We start from the raw sequence: 16,498 nt of genomic DNA, 5'->3' as shown, positions 1-16,498 counted from the left end.
CCCCGGCGGCGCGGGGCCCCTTTAAGGCAGGCGAGGGGGCGGCCCCGCCGCGCTGCGGCTGCGTGGGGAGGAGGCTCTGCCCGCGGGTTCGAGTCCCGGCGGAGCCGGTTCGGCCATGGCCGCGGCCCCCGAGCCGGCGGAGGCCGAGCCGTGCCCGGAGCCTCCCGTGCACCGGCTGAGCGTGGCGGAGCTCGACCGTGAGCTGGACTCTCGCAGCGAGCTGGTGCGTCCCGAACCGCCGCGGAGGCGACACGGCCTGGCCGGGGGGGCTGCGGCTTCTCGGCCGCTTCCCGCTGGGCCGAGGGAGGGGCGGTGGGTCCCTGAGACACACGCGGGGGAAAGGTCGGACCCCTCACACAGACGGAGGATCGGCCGCTCCCTTCACACACCCGTGAGGGGGAGTCGGTGGGTGCTTCATAGAGACACCTGCGAGAGAGGGTGGGCGAGTCCCTTCACACTGCTGTGATCCGGTGAGAGAGGGTCGGCGGGGGCCTTCACACTTACGTGAAGGAGTTCGCTGGGTGTTTCATACAGACACTGTGAGGGAGGTCCCTGGGTGTTTCATACAGACACTGTGAGGGAGGTCCCTGGGTGTTTCATACAGACACTGTGAGGGAGGGGCGGCGGGGGCGTCCCGGGCTGATCCGTGTCAGTTCCAGTATGGTGTCATGGGTCACTGTCATTTACATAAATTTCGCGTGCTTCACCTGTATAGGGAAAAAACCCAACGACCTCCCAAGTTCTGTATGATGAGTGCCTTATGTAGCACGTACAGAGTCAGTGACTTAATTTCTCTCTTGCTGTAAAACCCTTTATAGTGCAATAGCATGTTTATTCTCAGAACATCCACAGTATTCTGTGACTGTTTCTGGTAGTAAGTCAGACTCCAAGAAGGAAATATTTTCCTCACTCAACCATGTGAAACCGTGTATGACCCTGCCCTCGGAGCTCTTGCCTGCCTTTCCTGAGAGGCGTGTGTGCTCTGCTGCTTTTTATGTGGCTTTAATTAGGGTTTGGAAGGTGGAGCAGACAACGTAAACTCAGGCTGTGGTTTCTAATGTACAGATTGACGACAAAGAATTTGACATTCCTCAAGTTGATACCCCTCCAACGCTGGAGAGCATCCTGAATGAGGTGAGTGAACCACTGGACAGGGGAGAGGTCAGGTGAGGCAGCACATGCTCCTTTTCCTCTACTCTTGCTGTGCTTTTCTTGGAAAACAAAATTGTAGAGCTTCATGGTTTCCTGATACTGATAGCTAGCAGGTGCACACTCAGTGGAGTAATTGCTCTACAGTGTGTGATACGGAGTTTTGTTGTTTTGTTTTTTGGGGTTTTTTTTCTAATTAAAATATCCACAGCTGCAGCATAAAAGGTTTTCATCAAGTCCAAGCACATTCATCTGTAGATCTGGAGAGTCACCTGAAATCTAGACAGCCTATTAAAAGTCAGGGTCACCAAACAACTTTTTTTAGCTAAAAGTAATTGGAAAGTATTGAGAGAAGTTGTGAAGTTGTGGGAGGAGATGAGAGCTGAATTCTTCTCAGCTTCATTTGTGTTGTTCCTGTCACATATGACGCTCTCTGGCAGCAGCAGTGAAGCAGCTGATGTTACCTGTGGTGCCTTGCAGGGGAGATCTGACTCTGTCTCATTTGTATCCAACTCATTGTATTTCTACAGTAGCTGTGTGAGTGCACAATCCTTAGAAACACAAAGAAGGGCACTCAAGTAAAGATAAACTCCAAGACAACAAGCTTTTTAACAGAATGAGAAGGTTGGTGGCTGGATTGCTAGGAAGCTAGTGTGAAGGGGAAAGGAGCCTGCCTGGGTTGCAATTCTTTTAAAAACCTGTATTAAAAACACAGGCATAAGGTGTCCCAAACAGAGACAGTCTAGAAACAAGAGGAGTAGTAGGAGCAGCTATGTCCTGTTTCTACTGGTGCCCTGAGTAGTGGAAATTCAGTAAATTTGGGTCATCTCAAACTGTAAAGACATGCAGTGACATCCATGCCAGAGGAGTAGATTCCAAGTCTTAAATTTAAGAGGTAGTAATGAAGAAAATCTAGTTCAGTGCAGGCAAAGTCTTATTGCAGTATCTCATAAATGTAGGATGGGAATTACTGGCAAAATATCTTCTAAAAAGGATTTTAGCAGAGGAGAACCTGTCTGAGCCAAAAAGACAAACAGCTGCAGTTCAGAAAGAGATGCTTAATGAGCACAGGGCCGCCAGGTATAAGTGAAATGAGGGGCAGCTGCTCTGCTCCCAGCTGGTTTGGCATCAGCTGGGGGATTGTGTTGGTCCCCCTGGCTTTGTGCTGAGAGACCAACAGGAGCAGCACTGGTTTTACAGCACATCAGGGAGAATGGCTTTTTGAAAAACTGATACAAAATTCTAGGCTAAGACTCAAAGGAGAAAGAGATTGCAAACAGAAGAGATGAGAAGACAGCTAAATGAACTCTCATGGCAGCTGAAGGGACTTCTGGGCTCTTAGTGCCATTTGAAGTGCTGGAGTAGATGATGGTAATTCTAGACTTTCTCTTGGCAATTTGGAGACTTGGAAATAGCTCTGTTAAAGGTCAATTAAAGTTTTGATGGATATCTGGGGAAGAAAGGTGAGATGACTTGTTCTACAGCCCACTTCTGTGATTTTTGTAAATTCTGGAAACTGGGTCTTCCACAGAATCAGCCCAGTAAGGTAATAAATAGTTCTGGCTTTTAAATATGAGGCATTCTTGTCCTCTCCTTCTCCATTTCCCTGCTGAATTGATGCTGCTTTGGTTTGATGTATGCTGTTGTGCCTTTTGAACATTCAGCAAGCTCTGGTGATTCTTGCCCTCCAGACTGATGATGAAGAAGAGTCTTTCATTTTGGAGGATCCCTTTCTCTTGAACATTGATAACACGGATACACACTCCTATGACACCTCTTCTGTGGCCAGCTCTGACAGTGGGGACAGGACACACCTGAAAAGGTACTGCAGCCTCATGCCCTGGGAGGTCAAACCATTTGTGAAGGGGTACTGCTTACATCTCTTAGAAACAAATCCTCCTTTTTTCACAGAACACTGTCATTCCTCCAGGACCATGTAGGCAAAGATGGGATTTGTAGTTGCACTGAGGGCTGGCCTGTTTGAGCAATAACAGAATTTTATAGGAGATGGATTATTTAAATTTCTCCAAATTTTAATCGAATCTTTAACGTACTGAATCACGATGACTCTAAATAAAATGTTTCAAAGGGGTGTCCAACCTAGTCTGCAAGCAGCTGGTGGTTATTTGTAAAAGGCAAGTGCTGTCACTTCTGTGAGTGGACTGCTAATGTCGACATCTAATATGTGATAATTAGCTCTACTGCTAATTATCTGATTACTGCTAATACTGCTGATGTGTGTTGTTAAATATTCAAATGATGGCCTGAGCCACTCCCATGGCTGCCCTGTGTGCCATGAGCAGTTGCACAGGATATAAACACTGAAGTCTAATGGTTTATGTCAGCATGTGGTGGTGTACAGACTCTCTGTCCCTTCTTTTTTCAAATAAGATTGTTTGTAACTGAGAGAAATGTTACCTGGAGTGGCTTAAACTTCTTCCAGTACAGAGTGTGCAGAAAAACCTGGAAGTGTTCCTGTCCCTTTGGGTAAGGCTGGTTGCCATGGTTATGGGTCCTTAGCCATAACACCAGCTACTAACAATGTGTTAGATGAACCTCTGTGGGAACTGCTTGCTTGTGCACCTCTGGAGAGAGAAGAACCCAATGTTCCCCTGGTAGCTTTGGGAATTTGGGTCTCTGATGGTGTGAGCTTGGCAACAGAATTGCAGCTTTGCTGGGGAATTTTCCCCGGCCTGGATGCTAGAGTTTACCAGCACTGTTTTGAAATAACTGCTCCTCCACTAGTTAGTTTTTAAAGACGTTTTCTTTAACAGAAGCACTTTCATAAACAGAAGCACATAAGCTTTCATATCAAGTGAGCTGTGTATTAATTGAAGGGTGTTCTGTACCATATACCCAGTTTCCCTAGGGGTCTGTAGTCTGCTAATGAGCCTTTTCCAATTGTGGATTTTCTGTTGATACTCACCTTTACTTAAACTTAAGGCTCAAACTTTCTCACTGAAAGAGCTGAAGTGTTGCTTCCAGCATATACTAGTGAATTCTAAGGCTTGCAGATATGTACTTGAAACTGACCATTTGTTTTGAAGAACGGGTTTTTTTACTCCAGGAGATGAGTTGAAACAAACTGTATGTAGGCACAGCAGGGCAGAGCAGGCTTGGCTGATTATCTTATGTCTTATCTCATTCTGTGACCCCAAGAAGAAGAATGCAAACTGCATGAATTACAGGTGTATGCAGAATTTACCTGCTGGCTTAGCTGTGGGATAGGCAAAGTTCCAAGCTTTTATTCTGCTCTAACACTTTTTAGTTTGTTCTCTTAGGAAGAAAAAACTCCCAGATTCTCTCTCACTCCATGGATCAGTGATACGGCTCTCACTCCTGAAAGGAATTTCTGCTCAAATAGTGTCTGCAGCAGTAAGTGTCATCTTCTGGGCACCTCCATTATGAAAAATTTGAAACTCTTTGCATGTGTGGGGGTGCATGTGTGATCTTCCATCTGGCCTTACTATTAGTTCTTTGTAACACCATGTTAGGGGCAGAAACTACAGTGCCTAGTCAGGGCTTAGCTGACTTGCTGCAGCAGTGATGTGGTGAGTCACTTTTAGCACTGGCTTGTGTTGTTGGATGTTCATGAAACTTGTTGGGAAATGTTCATGTAACATAAAAGTGTGCTTGAAGGTGGTGGAACTGGATTTGCTCAATACCTGCAACAGGCACATGGCTCTTTGAGAAAAGCTCAGTTACTTTCACATGGAATTACAGGATATTCTGCTTCCCCTCTGTTTCTGGGTGTTTCTAGCCAGTGGTTCCCTCAGCTCTGTCTGCCCTGGTGGGACCATTAAAATGCAGCTGGTGTTGATTTTTCTATATTGTAGTTGTTCTAATTATTACACATGCACAGTCTGGGAGTTGTCTCTCACTCATGGGTTCTTTTTCTCCAGGACAAAGTGGATGCTGGCTTGCCCACTGCAATTGTAAGTACTCTCACAGTTTTCAAGGACTGTATATTTAGTTTTCAGGCCAATTTATTAAATCAGTAACTTAAGACAGCTGATAAACTGATAAATGCATCTTCCTTGACTTTTCAAGTGGAAGGAGCAGCATGAAAGCTCCTTGGGGGCAGAGTCCAGCCTACCTCCACTGCCCAGCTCTCCCTCTGCTGAGCAAGCCCCACACTTCTTTTTTTTATACCATTACCAGGGCTTCTTAGCTGGGTACTTGACCTGTCCCAGCTGTTGAGCACACTGAATTTCCCTAAGTTATTGCTTTGACTCCTAACGTTTTTTATAGAAACTCGAACTGGAGTGCTCCAAGTCATGGGTTCAAAATCTCTCTCTGTCTGAAGTATTAACTAAAAAGCTGAAGGATACTCCTGCTTAGCAATTTGCATCAAAGTTGTTGAAGTCAAGCATGCTAATCATGTCTAAATATGTCAGAAGTGAAACTGCCTGTAGTAAAATGAGAAGAGAAACATTTCAATGAGGTGGAATACAGTCAGTATGTTTCTGCCTTTGTGAAGTGAGTTTTAATGTTTTACAAAGGAACTGAAGATGTGCTCAGTCACTTTGTCTGTAGTAATAGCAGCCCATAAGAAAATATGTTTTTGTTTAAAGAGAAAAGGTAAAAGTAGTCACTTCTAAGGCAAAAGGCTGTGCAGTGAAGTTGGAGACATGCTATGACTGATGTGTAGAATGTATAGAATAAAAATGTATATTTTTGTGTATAGAATAAAAACCTGGACTTACACATCCAGACATTATGGCCTTTGAATTTTTTGAATCTGACTTAGACTTGTTAAGAAATAAAAAGTAGAACAAGATGAATACATCTACAGCATTATGTGATTTCTGTTTAGTTTTATTTTGTTGAGTGCAGGTTTGTAAGTGTGGTAAGATCTTGGAAGATATGTTTAATAGGATTTATTTAATTCCCCATGGAAAGAAATTGGAGTCTCTGGCTTGCTGGGGACTGCTCTTCAGGGGACCAGAACTGGCCAGGGTTTTAGAAGAGTTCAGATGTGGAAGTAGCAGCTGATTTAGGATAAAGTCCCGATTATTTATGTTCAGCAACTACACCAAAAGAATGAGACTGACTTTAGAGAGATGAAATTTTGCTGTGGGTGCCACTCTTGAGTGTTTGAATTTCAAACAGCAGAGGAAAAAGCAGCCCTCTGATCTTGAGATAATCTGTGTGACAGTTGTTCAGGTGTAGTAGCTGTCTGTCTTAATGTAGGAATTCTGCTTGTCACATATAACTTGAAAGAGTTATAACCTTTGAAATCTTCCTCTTTTGGCAAACTTTGCTTGATAAGTGAGGGATTTGTGAATGATGTTTCTTCTGTTTTCAATCTTTCTGTATGACTCTTTTCAGGCAGCATCAAATCTGATAGCAGTCGGGACTTCCCATGGGTTAGCACTGGTATTTGGTAAGTTAAAAATATGGTTTGGAAGTTTTTTGCATTTTAATGCTCTTAAAAAAATGCAAATCCACGCCAAAAAACGCCAGTCTGATTTATAACTACAGGCTGGGTTTCTGGCAGAAGTAGTATTTGTCATCCTTATTCATGTTTCTTCTGCATTATTGGGGTTTCGTACTTTGATGTTGAGAAATTTAGCCACGTGGAAATTGTCTAAAAAGCCTTTTCTATGTTTGAATAGAAAATACTCTGTATTTATGTGAAAGAGACCACAGTCTGTATACAACCATCATCAGTAATAATCTTGTGCCCTGTGTCTGAATTGGTGGCAGCTTTATGGAAGTTGTGTTCCCTGGGAATTGGGGCTTCTGACCCCTGGCTGCCTGCAGACCTGTGTGGGTGTCTCCTTCCCTGCCCTTTCCCTGCACCAGGCAGACACCTCTGGGTCCCTTCATTCTGTTCTTCCTCCTATCACCAAACTTTCTTAAAAGGTTTTCTGAGCTTGTGCCTCTGCTTGCCCAGCTTACCAGTTGGGCCAGAATAGCTCTTGAACTGTTCCCAGTCACATTCAAGTTTTGTGCCTTTTGTCTATCTACCACCCAGTTCTTATCCAATTTAAAAATTTCAGTGTGTTTATTGTTATTATTCAGTGTGTTATTTTTTTGTTTGCAAAGAGAAGATTGGAGATCTGGTTTGGGTTTATTCTGAAATTTAAACCAAGACTAAATTTCTGTAGACCAGTCTGTACTTTTGTTTTTGCTAAATGTGTTAATTTGACTTAGACTTAGTCCCTGAAGGTCTGTAAGGTGTGTGCAGGGTTTATTCTGTAAAATGGGAACATAGCATCTTTTTTGCATGTGAAAATGTAGGTCTATTTTCTGGTTGAATGAATTTCTCTGAATTGTTGTAATTAGCACACTTTTAACTTTAGTTTTTCTTTCATATATTTGATTTCAGCTAATTTGTCTCTCCTCCTAAGTCCACCTGTACTCATGACTTGTCTGCTCTGTCCTTATAGAAGAGTTGGGAAACTTGCATTCTGCTTTTTTTGAATGCTTGACTCCTGAAACATTATCACAGGACAGTTCTCAGACTGCACATGTAAAATTGAAAATCAAACTTTTCTTCTGGATTAGTGTTGGATTTGATGCCAAGTCTGGCATCCTGGAAGTGTTGCAGAAGAGGTGGTGGGAAGGGATGTCTGGAGGCCTGGAGACACTTTCCTCTGGTACCTGCTCCAGGGCCACATAATCTGGCAGGGGGGAAAAATCCTCCTGACCCATCCAGACCTCTTTGTCTGCCATTTCTGGGATTTGCTGCTTGTTACATGATCTGGCATGAACGGGAAGTGTTCATGCTCTCAGTTTTTACCTGTATTTCAGGTAGTTTATCTGCTATTTGATGCTTGGTTACCACATTTAATTAATGACAGGTTTTTTTGTGCCTTAGGAAAATGACCCTTTGCTTGTTACTAGGGCTGTGCCAGCTTGGGGGTTGTTATTTTTGTTATTTTTCATTTTTGATGTAAAGGAGGACCATCTTTTGGCCAAAATCTTTCTGAAACTTGTTTGGAGTTGTGAATGTTGTGTAAATGAATAATTATGCTGTGTGCCATGACTTGGCTTGAGGACTGCCAGCTGGAGTGGAGCAGTGCTCTCCCAGCAAGCCTACACAAGTACTCTTTGGAGATTGTCTTTATCCATTTTTCTAGATGAGCAAAGAGGTTTCACACTACTCAAAAACTAGGACTTAAACACTACTCAATGAAATACATAATTTTTTGTACACTGTTGTCCCAGACAAAAGAATTCTGTACAGCTAAACTTGGTTTTGATTAGTGTGGTACAACTATTTATTTTTATTTTCTCTGTTGGTCGTAAACCTTATGGTGAATGTCTTGAGTCTTTGTTGTGGTATGATGGCATTAAAACTAGATTTTGGAGGTTTGTTTATTTTTTTTTTAGTTAATGGGGAGTTAATTTACTGGCTGGCGGTAACTGAGTGGAAATAATTTTACCAGTTATATTACAGTGAATGTCCAGTTTTATTTCCTCTCAAATTTTTATTTTTTGGTCTTCAGTGCAATGAAGTTCAAATTTATAAGCTCACTTTTTAAACTGCCTGGTTTTAGAACACTAACCATCACAGCATCATTCCCTGAATAAATCAGAAGGGGGAACATGAACCAAAAGAAACACCGAGCAAAATCTGAAGTTTCCCTATCTTTGGAGATTGTTGCATATGTGCTGTTCATTGCTTCACTCCTTTTTATATTGATTTCTGGCTTTTTCTCTCCTCTTTTGGCCCTTTCTGTGTGGACTGAAAGGCAAAGGTACAGTACCACTGCTGTGTGCATGTCCCTGCATGACCAGCCCCTGTGCTGCCTGGGTTGCATGTTGTCTGTGCCAGGATTTCAGGGGCAGCTCAGCAGTGCAGGAACCACTCGGTGCCTGATGCTGCTGGAAACTGCTCAGTGGGTGCATGTGCACTGCACACTTCCAAATTCTCCAGGCAGGGACAGGAGAGGAGCAGGTAAACGTGTTTTTTACAATGTCCTAGGGCAGCAGGTCCATAGCTATTTGTAAAGTGTTGTTTCAGGGCAGGACAAGGCTCTGCCATGACATCACCATCCATCCAGAGCATTTCATGGCATTGTACCTACTAAAATTAGTAGTGTGAGAGTGATTCTGCAGAAAATCAAGCAGGTCTTTCAAACTCAGTAAAATCAGAGAATAAGGAGATCTTGATGAAAACCCTGTGATCTGAGCAGTATCAACTTCTGCAGTGCTATGCTCATACCTTTGGTTTGGAAAATGACTTCTTTCACATTCACAAACTTGTTTTTATTCAGTACGTGCAGAATTATATTTAAGCACCATCTCATTTTGACTTCAGACTCTGAGAGCAACACAGTTACTGCCAGAAAATTCTCAGATGAAGAATTGCCTTATGTAAATTGAAAAATTCAAAACATTTTTTGACAATTGATAGCTACCTTTGTTTCAAGCATTTGGCAAAAGCTTTTTATGTTTAATCTAAATGTGCCTAACTTGCAAGCTGATAATACAAGTCTGGAAAACCATCAGATCAGCTTTTATAACCTTTTGCTTTTTTTATTGCTTTGCCATCTTATTAGTAGAAGCTCATTGATTTTCTGATCTTGCATTGCCTTGGAAGCAATTTCATCTGTATTATAGTTGAGTTTTTAAAAGAACATCTTATCTAATGGCTCTTATTGTGTGTCATCTTTTGACTGTCTGGAAACAAGAACAAGTACTGGATTGGTCATACAAATCACTTAATTTTGGGATGCAATAGGGGTCTTGTTTGTTTTGACTTGACGTTGCAGGTGAAGGAAAGAGAAAATGGTTTTTGAAAGTTCCTGTGAGGATACATATAAAGATGTAAAACCTTTTCAGAGAAAACTGTGGAAGATTCTCCTTTTTCATGCTTGAGAGGAAACAGGTTATTGATTGAGTCACTGACAGGCTTAGGCTGAAGTGGAAGGTTCTTCCATGAATGAAGAAGTCATTCACTTTTAATGTAAGGAGCTGCAGTATTCCCCTATTTTCAAATAGATTTTTATGATTAGCAGGTAATATATTTCCAGGCCTCTGGAACAGGCATTATTTCTTTGGATCTTGACACCATTTGGAGAATATCTCTCTGTGAAACTTGTTTTCCAGCTGTACCTCTGTTTTCTCTGTACTTCCATGGAAATGTTTTATGATTCATCTTCTTCCTTGGCCTGTTCTGATCTGTGTTGTGATCACCCCTGTCACAGTGATGTCAAGATGTGTCCTAATAGCATGGCCAAAAATATTTTCTCCTCGCCCTGAGCAGTGGTTTAGAGTAATCTAGGAATTCGTCTGTTGCTTTTGCTGGTGTTTATTTCTGAACTCCACTCATGCCTCTTCATACAGGTGGGATTTGAAAGGTGAGTCCCACTCTCATCTGTCTGAGCACTGATAAATGCATCACTTTGGGCAAGAAATGTAGAGTATGCATCCATGCTCTGTGTCACAGCCAGCACGTTCCTAGCAGTGCTGCAGTTTGGAGAAATGGGTCCCATGCCTTGGGCACATATTCCAGAATGTTTCTGGTGCTCAGCTCTTGATCCAGTCGTTTCCTTGCTCAAGGTGAATCCTGCACACAGTGTTATTGGAATGTTTCTGATGTATTTCATATCCCTGTAGTCTTCATTCCAATAGCTCTCACAAAGCATCTTTTCCCACTCCCTCACTCAAAAGGAAGACAGAAGTTGGAGACAGGTGGAAAAAGCAGCTCCTGAATATTTTTCTTAGCTTTTGAGAGCAGTGCACCCAAGACAGGCAGAGGGTTCTCATCCAAACTCATGAAGAGCAGCATCTTGTAAAGTGCTTGTGGGTCTCTCATGGTGAGAGCCTCCAAGAACTTGGCACAGACAGAGATGCCCATGGTTTGTGGTGTGCAGGAATGGACAGGGCATGGCCCTGCAGCAGTGCAGGCTCTGCAAGCAGTGGCACCTCCTTTGCAGCAGCCTGTGGCTCAGGGAGGGAGTTCGTTTTTAGAGTGAGAGCTGAGTGCACCAGAACTCATTGGGTGTTTCAACTGCAGCTTGGAGACAAAAGTGTATTTTCCTTGTAGCCTTTTGCCTTTAGCAACAAAACCGAGGAGTAAAATTACAGTAGAAGAATAAAATTATGACATAAAATTACACTTAACAAAAGCCTCTCTTGGGGTTTTGTAGTTGATGTTCAAATGCAGAAATATAAGGCTCTGAAGGGAAATTAATTTTGTCATCTTTGTTGCTACAACTTAAGCACTATTGCAGAATAGTAAAAGGAAAGCTAGATATTGCTTTGAACTTTCTAGTAGTTTCCTTTTCAGTATGTAATACCTCAGCATTTCCATATTTCCTGTCCCTGGTTTGTAATTTTAAAAATAACTTTTGTATTTCTCTGCAAGACAGTGTTCCACTCTTTCTGTTCTAACGTGAGCTCTCATCTTGTAAACCCCTTTTAAAAAGAACTTAACTGTAAGTCTGTGAATTTTTAATGTACCCCAGGTGGATGTACATGTAAATAATTTCATTATGTTAATTTTAACCATTGCTCTTCCTTTAATTTTTTACCAATTGTTCTGCTCCAGATCAGAACCAGGCTCTCCGGCTGTGTCTGGGCAGCACCGCGGTTGGGGCCCAGTACGGGGCCATCTCTGCTCTCAGCATCAACAATGACTGTTCCAGGCTGCTCTGTGGCTTTGCAAAAGGACAGGTAATTCCCAAAGGATGAGCTGCTCCAGTGCTCTGTCCTGACAGGTTACATGGAGGTGCCAACAGCTCCAAGCCAAGCCCCCTCAGTCTTTGGCTGGTTTGGTGCTCAGAGGCAGCACACACAGTGTCATGTGCCCACAGCTTTTTGGGGCAGCCAATTCTTGCTGAATCAGGTTTCTGTGGAGGAAGTGAGTACTGCAGAATATAGCAAAGGGTTCAATTAATTGTAACATAATTCCTGTTAAACTGAAATGGCTCACTGGGACAAGCAGTTTAGTCTTTCTGGGTCACTCTCTGAGGTCTGTGCATGGTAATTAAAGCTGTTTTTTACTGTGGTGATGACTAAATTTTTGGAACTCATGTGATGCCAAAATTAATTTTTGCTAATACCTTACTTGTATGACAGAAGTAGCATAACCTTTGAACGTAGAAAAAAGGAGTTGAGTCTGTTGTGGTTTTATGCCCTTCTCAGAACCAAGGGAGAGAAAGTAATTCCTGAACAAAAGTAACAACACTAAACCAAAATAGGTAGATGTTATCTTGGTAACATTTAGAGGAGCACAAAGAAGGCTACTTTTTCTTTTTGCATTCATTTCCTATTGCTCCTTTGACTTTCACCTTCACAGTAGATAAAACACACACCTGTTTCTATGGTGGGACAGCCTGCTGCAGGACATGTGGAAATACTTAATTCATGCAGGACAACAGCCAGTTTTAAATGATACTCAGATAAAACATTTTGGAACAACAGCTCTGAAAGATCTGGTGTAGAAGCATTGATAGGTGATTTATAGGATCACAGAAAGTACTGTTTCCCTTGAAAAGGTTTGATTCAGATTGTAATCTCACCTCTTCTAGGCAGCTATGCAGTGAGCAATTTGAGACTTCCTGCTTCTTTGCTGAGAAATCACTTGAATTTAATATTAAGTACAAGCCACAGTGTGTCCTCCTACCTGCCTTGTCACACTGAGCAAGCTCAGGAGGAGAGGAGGGACAAGGTTCATGGTAGCCATGCAGATACTTGAGTTTTGCCCAGGGGTGTTAGCAGAGATTTTTCATCTGTTCACTGGTTCTGTGAGAGAGAAATGCATTGGACTTGTTGGGTGGTAACAAAGTTCTCTTACACTCTTTAATGTTCTTACCAGGGAGACAGCTGTGAGCTGAGGGAGATTGGGCAGGTGGGGGGAGCTGGCCAAAAGGACGTGATTCAGAGACGAGATAACACATGGTGTCAACTCTAAGCAGACAAGTGAACTGCTTGGAGAAACAAGACAGGGACAGATTTCAGGTCACTTATTTTCAATATGAAACCCCTACTAACCCAGGTTGATACTGTCAGTATAGGAATTTGTTGCTGTAGTGTAATACCTGAGGTGATGCAGAGAAGCCCTTGACAGTGAATGTGTAGTGAGCACAATCTGCTTGCAGATCACCATGTGGGATCTGGCCAGTGGGAAGCTGCTGCGATCAATAACAGATGCCCACCCTCCAGGAACAGCCATTTTGCACATTAAGGTAATAAACATTAAATGTACTACTTTTATCCCAGTTTTGTTCAATCAGATGTGGTGACTTTCCTTGTGCAGTGCTTTTAGATAAGAGCAGCTACCTATGGCAGTGGTATCCAGAGATAAGAAAAATGAGCAGAAATTCTATTTTCAAATGAAACTGAGTATACTGACATAATAGTTTTGGCTGTGAGTTGTACTGTAACAAACAACAGTTGTTGTCTGTTGTAACTCCTCTCTCTGATGCCAAAATGTATGAAGAACTAGTTGTTAGAACACATTTCCCTAAAACTTGCAGTGATTTGACCTGAATACATGACTTGCTAACTTTCAACTTGAAAGAATCTGAACTGTGAAATGTAGCTTCTGTAAGCAGTTTTTCAAGAAGCTTGTTGGGAATGTTTTGGGTTAAAAGAGAAATCATCTATGGCTTCTTGTTCAGCATAGCTTTATTGTCATACACAGAAAATCATATCTGAGTTTGTGCCTGGCTTTGTTTTACATGGCCTCAGATGTTTGTGGGCTTACAGATTTGGGATTGCAAACACCTCCAGAAATGTCTCTTTCTGTAGGTGCACTGCTTATACTCTGTGTGTTGTTAGCACTGCCATAGCATGTATTTTTATAATCCATTTTTTGTAGTTTATTTCTTAGGGCTATTTTAATCTTATTTTCTGTTCAGTTTACAGATGATCCGACACTTGCAATTTGCAATGACAGTGGAGGCTCCGTGTTTGAACTGTCATTTAAGTAAGACAATAACTCTACTCAGAGAAAGTACAAGAAACCAGTTCTGGGCCATTGTTTCTAAAACCTAGGGAGGAAAAAACCCATTGAAAGCAATAAAGCTACTGCCTGAATGCTGAAGGTGTAATAGGGCTGCAGTGTAAATTCTTAGCTGAATCAAGATGTTGTGTGGCAGTGCAATAGCCAAAGAATAGCCTTAATTGTTAAGATGCCACTGTGTTGTCCAGAATTTGGCACTCCTTGTGGGCTCTTGGTAGCTGTCGCAAAAGTGCTGCCTCTCGTTTTTCCTTGGCTCATTAGTGAGAGCTGCCTTGCAGTAGCTCCTTGTTTTATTCTTGGCCTCTTCAAGAGGAGGAAGGACAAGGAGGAAGGATTGACAGTCAATCTGATCAAGTCCAGAAAATTTCCCAAACCCTATTGTCAGAAAAGATCTAAGGAATTCTTGTTTGTATCTGAGCAACTATATGGGATTACCTCCAGTGACGTGCCAGAAGTGATCCCTGGAGCTGTGCAAGGGACTTTTTAGAAGGAGTGTTTCTGAAGGATCACTCCTGGGATTGTTGGGCTGCTACCAAGCTGATCTCTGCTCTTTGCAGGAGGGTTATGGGAGTGAGGACGTGCGAGTCTCGGTGTCTGTTCAGTGGCTCCAAGGGGGAAGTTTGCTGTATTGAACCGTTACATGCAAAGGTTGATTTGAGAGACCATCCTCTCACCCAGTATTCACTGCTGGCCATGGCCTCCCTCACTAAGGTAACTTGCTGCTTGCAGGAGATTTGATGTGAGAGATCACAAAGGAGAAGTTCTCTGCTGTATACTCAATCACTTTATTTTGCCTTCTTGCTTTCCTTGAAGATCCTGGTTATTGGCCTGAAGCCATCTCTGAAAGTGTGGATGACCTTTCCCTATGGCCGTGTGAGTAATAAAGCCAAACAGGTGCTTTTTGGGTTTGACTACAAATATTTTCTTGGAGGGGAGGAAATGAGATCAGGAACAGGTGTTTGGTACCACTGCCTTCCACAGCACTGTGGAATTGCAGTGATAATCTGTGGGTGGAGATTGTGGCAGAGGGGAGGTGAGAAGGCTGCTTCCGGCTGTACCTCTGTGAAGATTGTGATTTTCTAAAATAAGCAGGAGGGAGTCCCTCAGCTTCTTGTCTTTCCTGCTGCAGTCTGGATGCACCCACAGATGGTATGTTGACCTGATTGTGGCTACAATCATCTTGGACTGGGGCCACTGTTTTATAGTAGAACCATACAACAGACCCCTAATTTAATTACAGGGACAAGAACCAAGAGGAATTTGAGCATTAAACAGTCTTCTAGACTCTTGATTATTCACTTTCACTAGTCAATGGCATATTCCTCTTGGAATAGCAGCTGGGGGCAGATGTGGGATGGGTTATGTTAGGAGAAGGGAGACAAGGGTTCTATCAAGCTGTAGCTTGTTGTTGTCTGTGTATCCACGTGGGATTGGATCTACCTTGAGCAGCTCAGACACCAGTGGTGTTCTGTCTGGGTGTCCACTTTGCCAAGGGCACACACTGCTACCAAACATGTGGCTGGACCAAACAGCACAAACTGCTGCCAGGAATTTCCTTTGCAGCCCCTGTTTGTACCAGGCATAGTTAGAAGTGAGAAGCAGCTGGTGAGCCACATGTCCTGGAGCTGAGAGTCTACCTGGTGTGCCTTAACAACTGGCTGTGCTTTTTGTGTGACAGATGGACCCTTCGAGTGTCCCCCTGCTGGCGTGGCACTTCGTGGCTGTGCAGAACTCGGTGAACCCCATGCTTGCCTTCTGTCGAGGAGATGTTGTGTACTTTCTCCTGGTGAGCCTGCACTGTTCTGTGCTGCTTTCAGGTGGTCACATCTCATCCACACATTCAGGGATTGAGCCTCTATCTCAGTGGCAGTAGGATAACTGAGCATGCTGGGAACAGCTGCAGCTTCCCACTGGCTTGGGAAACCAGCCTGGTGGTCACTGCTCTTCAGCTGTGGTGCTCCTTTGCCTGGAGGCATGAGATTTATCTGATCCAGAAGTATTGATTTGCAGTGTGTTTCTACTGAAGGTATATAAATGTGAGGATTGTTTTCAGGGAGAGTAAGTGAATTTGAGACACCGTCTTAGTTTTTAAAACATGAATTTGGAAAAAGATGGTATAAAACACTAAGAAAAGAGCTTTCAGTCCTGTTGGTGTGTAACTTGGGGGCATGATCTCATCCTCTTTAGATCTGCAGCAGTTACTCATGCAGATATGGTTGTTTGGAGACAATTTTCATGCTGATTTCAGTATGAGAGCTATACCTATCTAGGCTTCTGAAAATCTAACATTTTGGCTTTGGAGTGCGAAGTTTGTTTCCTAACTCTGTTATCATGTTGGACCTTAAGCTTTGTTGAAGTACCCAGACATGTTGTCTGGATTGGATCCTCTTTCACCTCTCTTATCTCTCCTGGTAAAACTGGCGA

At 42.9% G+C, this 16,498-nt stretch overlaps 1 protein-coding gene across 1 annotated transcript in view; it reads left to right on the top strand.

The window, feature by feature from the left end:
* The first annotated feature begins 70 nt into the window (after window positions 1-70).
* VPS8 (VPS8 subunit of CORVET complex) overlaps window positions 71-16,498 on the top strand; it is a 65,717-nt gene continuing 49,289 nt past the window's right edge. The window contains exons 1-12 of the mRNA XM_088170627.1: window positions 71-223; window positions 1,066-1,134; window positions 2,841-2,971; window positions 4,431-4,524; window positions 5,052-5,084; window positions 6,481-6,535; window positions 11,657-11,781; window positions 13,209-13,295; window positions 13,971-14,038; window positions 14,632-14,785; window positions 14,888-14,947; window positions 15,753-15,860. Coding sequence (XP_088026753.1) covers window positions 116-223; window positions 1,066-1,134; window positions 2,841-2,971; window positions 4,431-4,524; window positions 5,052-5,084; window positions 6,481-6,535; window positions 11,657-11,781; window positions 13,209-13,295; window positions 13,971-14,038; window positions 14,632-14,785; window positions 14,888-14,947; window positions 15,753-15,860 — 1,092 coding nt within the window. The 5' untranslated portion in view covers window positions 71-115. The remainder of the gene's footprint in view (window positions 224-1,065; window positions 1,135-2,840; window positions 2,972-4,430; window positions 4,525-5,051; window positions 5,085-6,480; window positions 6,536-11,656; window positions 11,782-13,208; window positions 13,296-13,970; window positions 14,039-14,631; window positions 14,786-14,887; window positions 14,948-15,752; window positions 15,861-16,498) is intronic.

Source organism: Sturnus vulgaris, chromosome 10, assembly GCF_052056855.1.
Source record: "Sturnus vulgaris isolate bStuVul1 chromosome 10, bStuVul1.hap1, whole genome shotgun sequence".
NCBI lineage: Eukaryota > Metazoa > Chordata > Aves > Passeriformes > Sturnidae > Sturnus > Sturnus vulgaris.
Note: the sequence above shows the minus strand (reverse complement) of the source record. Positions and strands in the feature narration are given on the sequence as shown.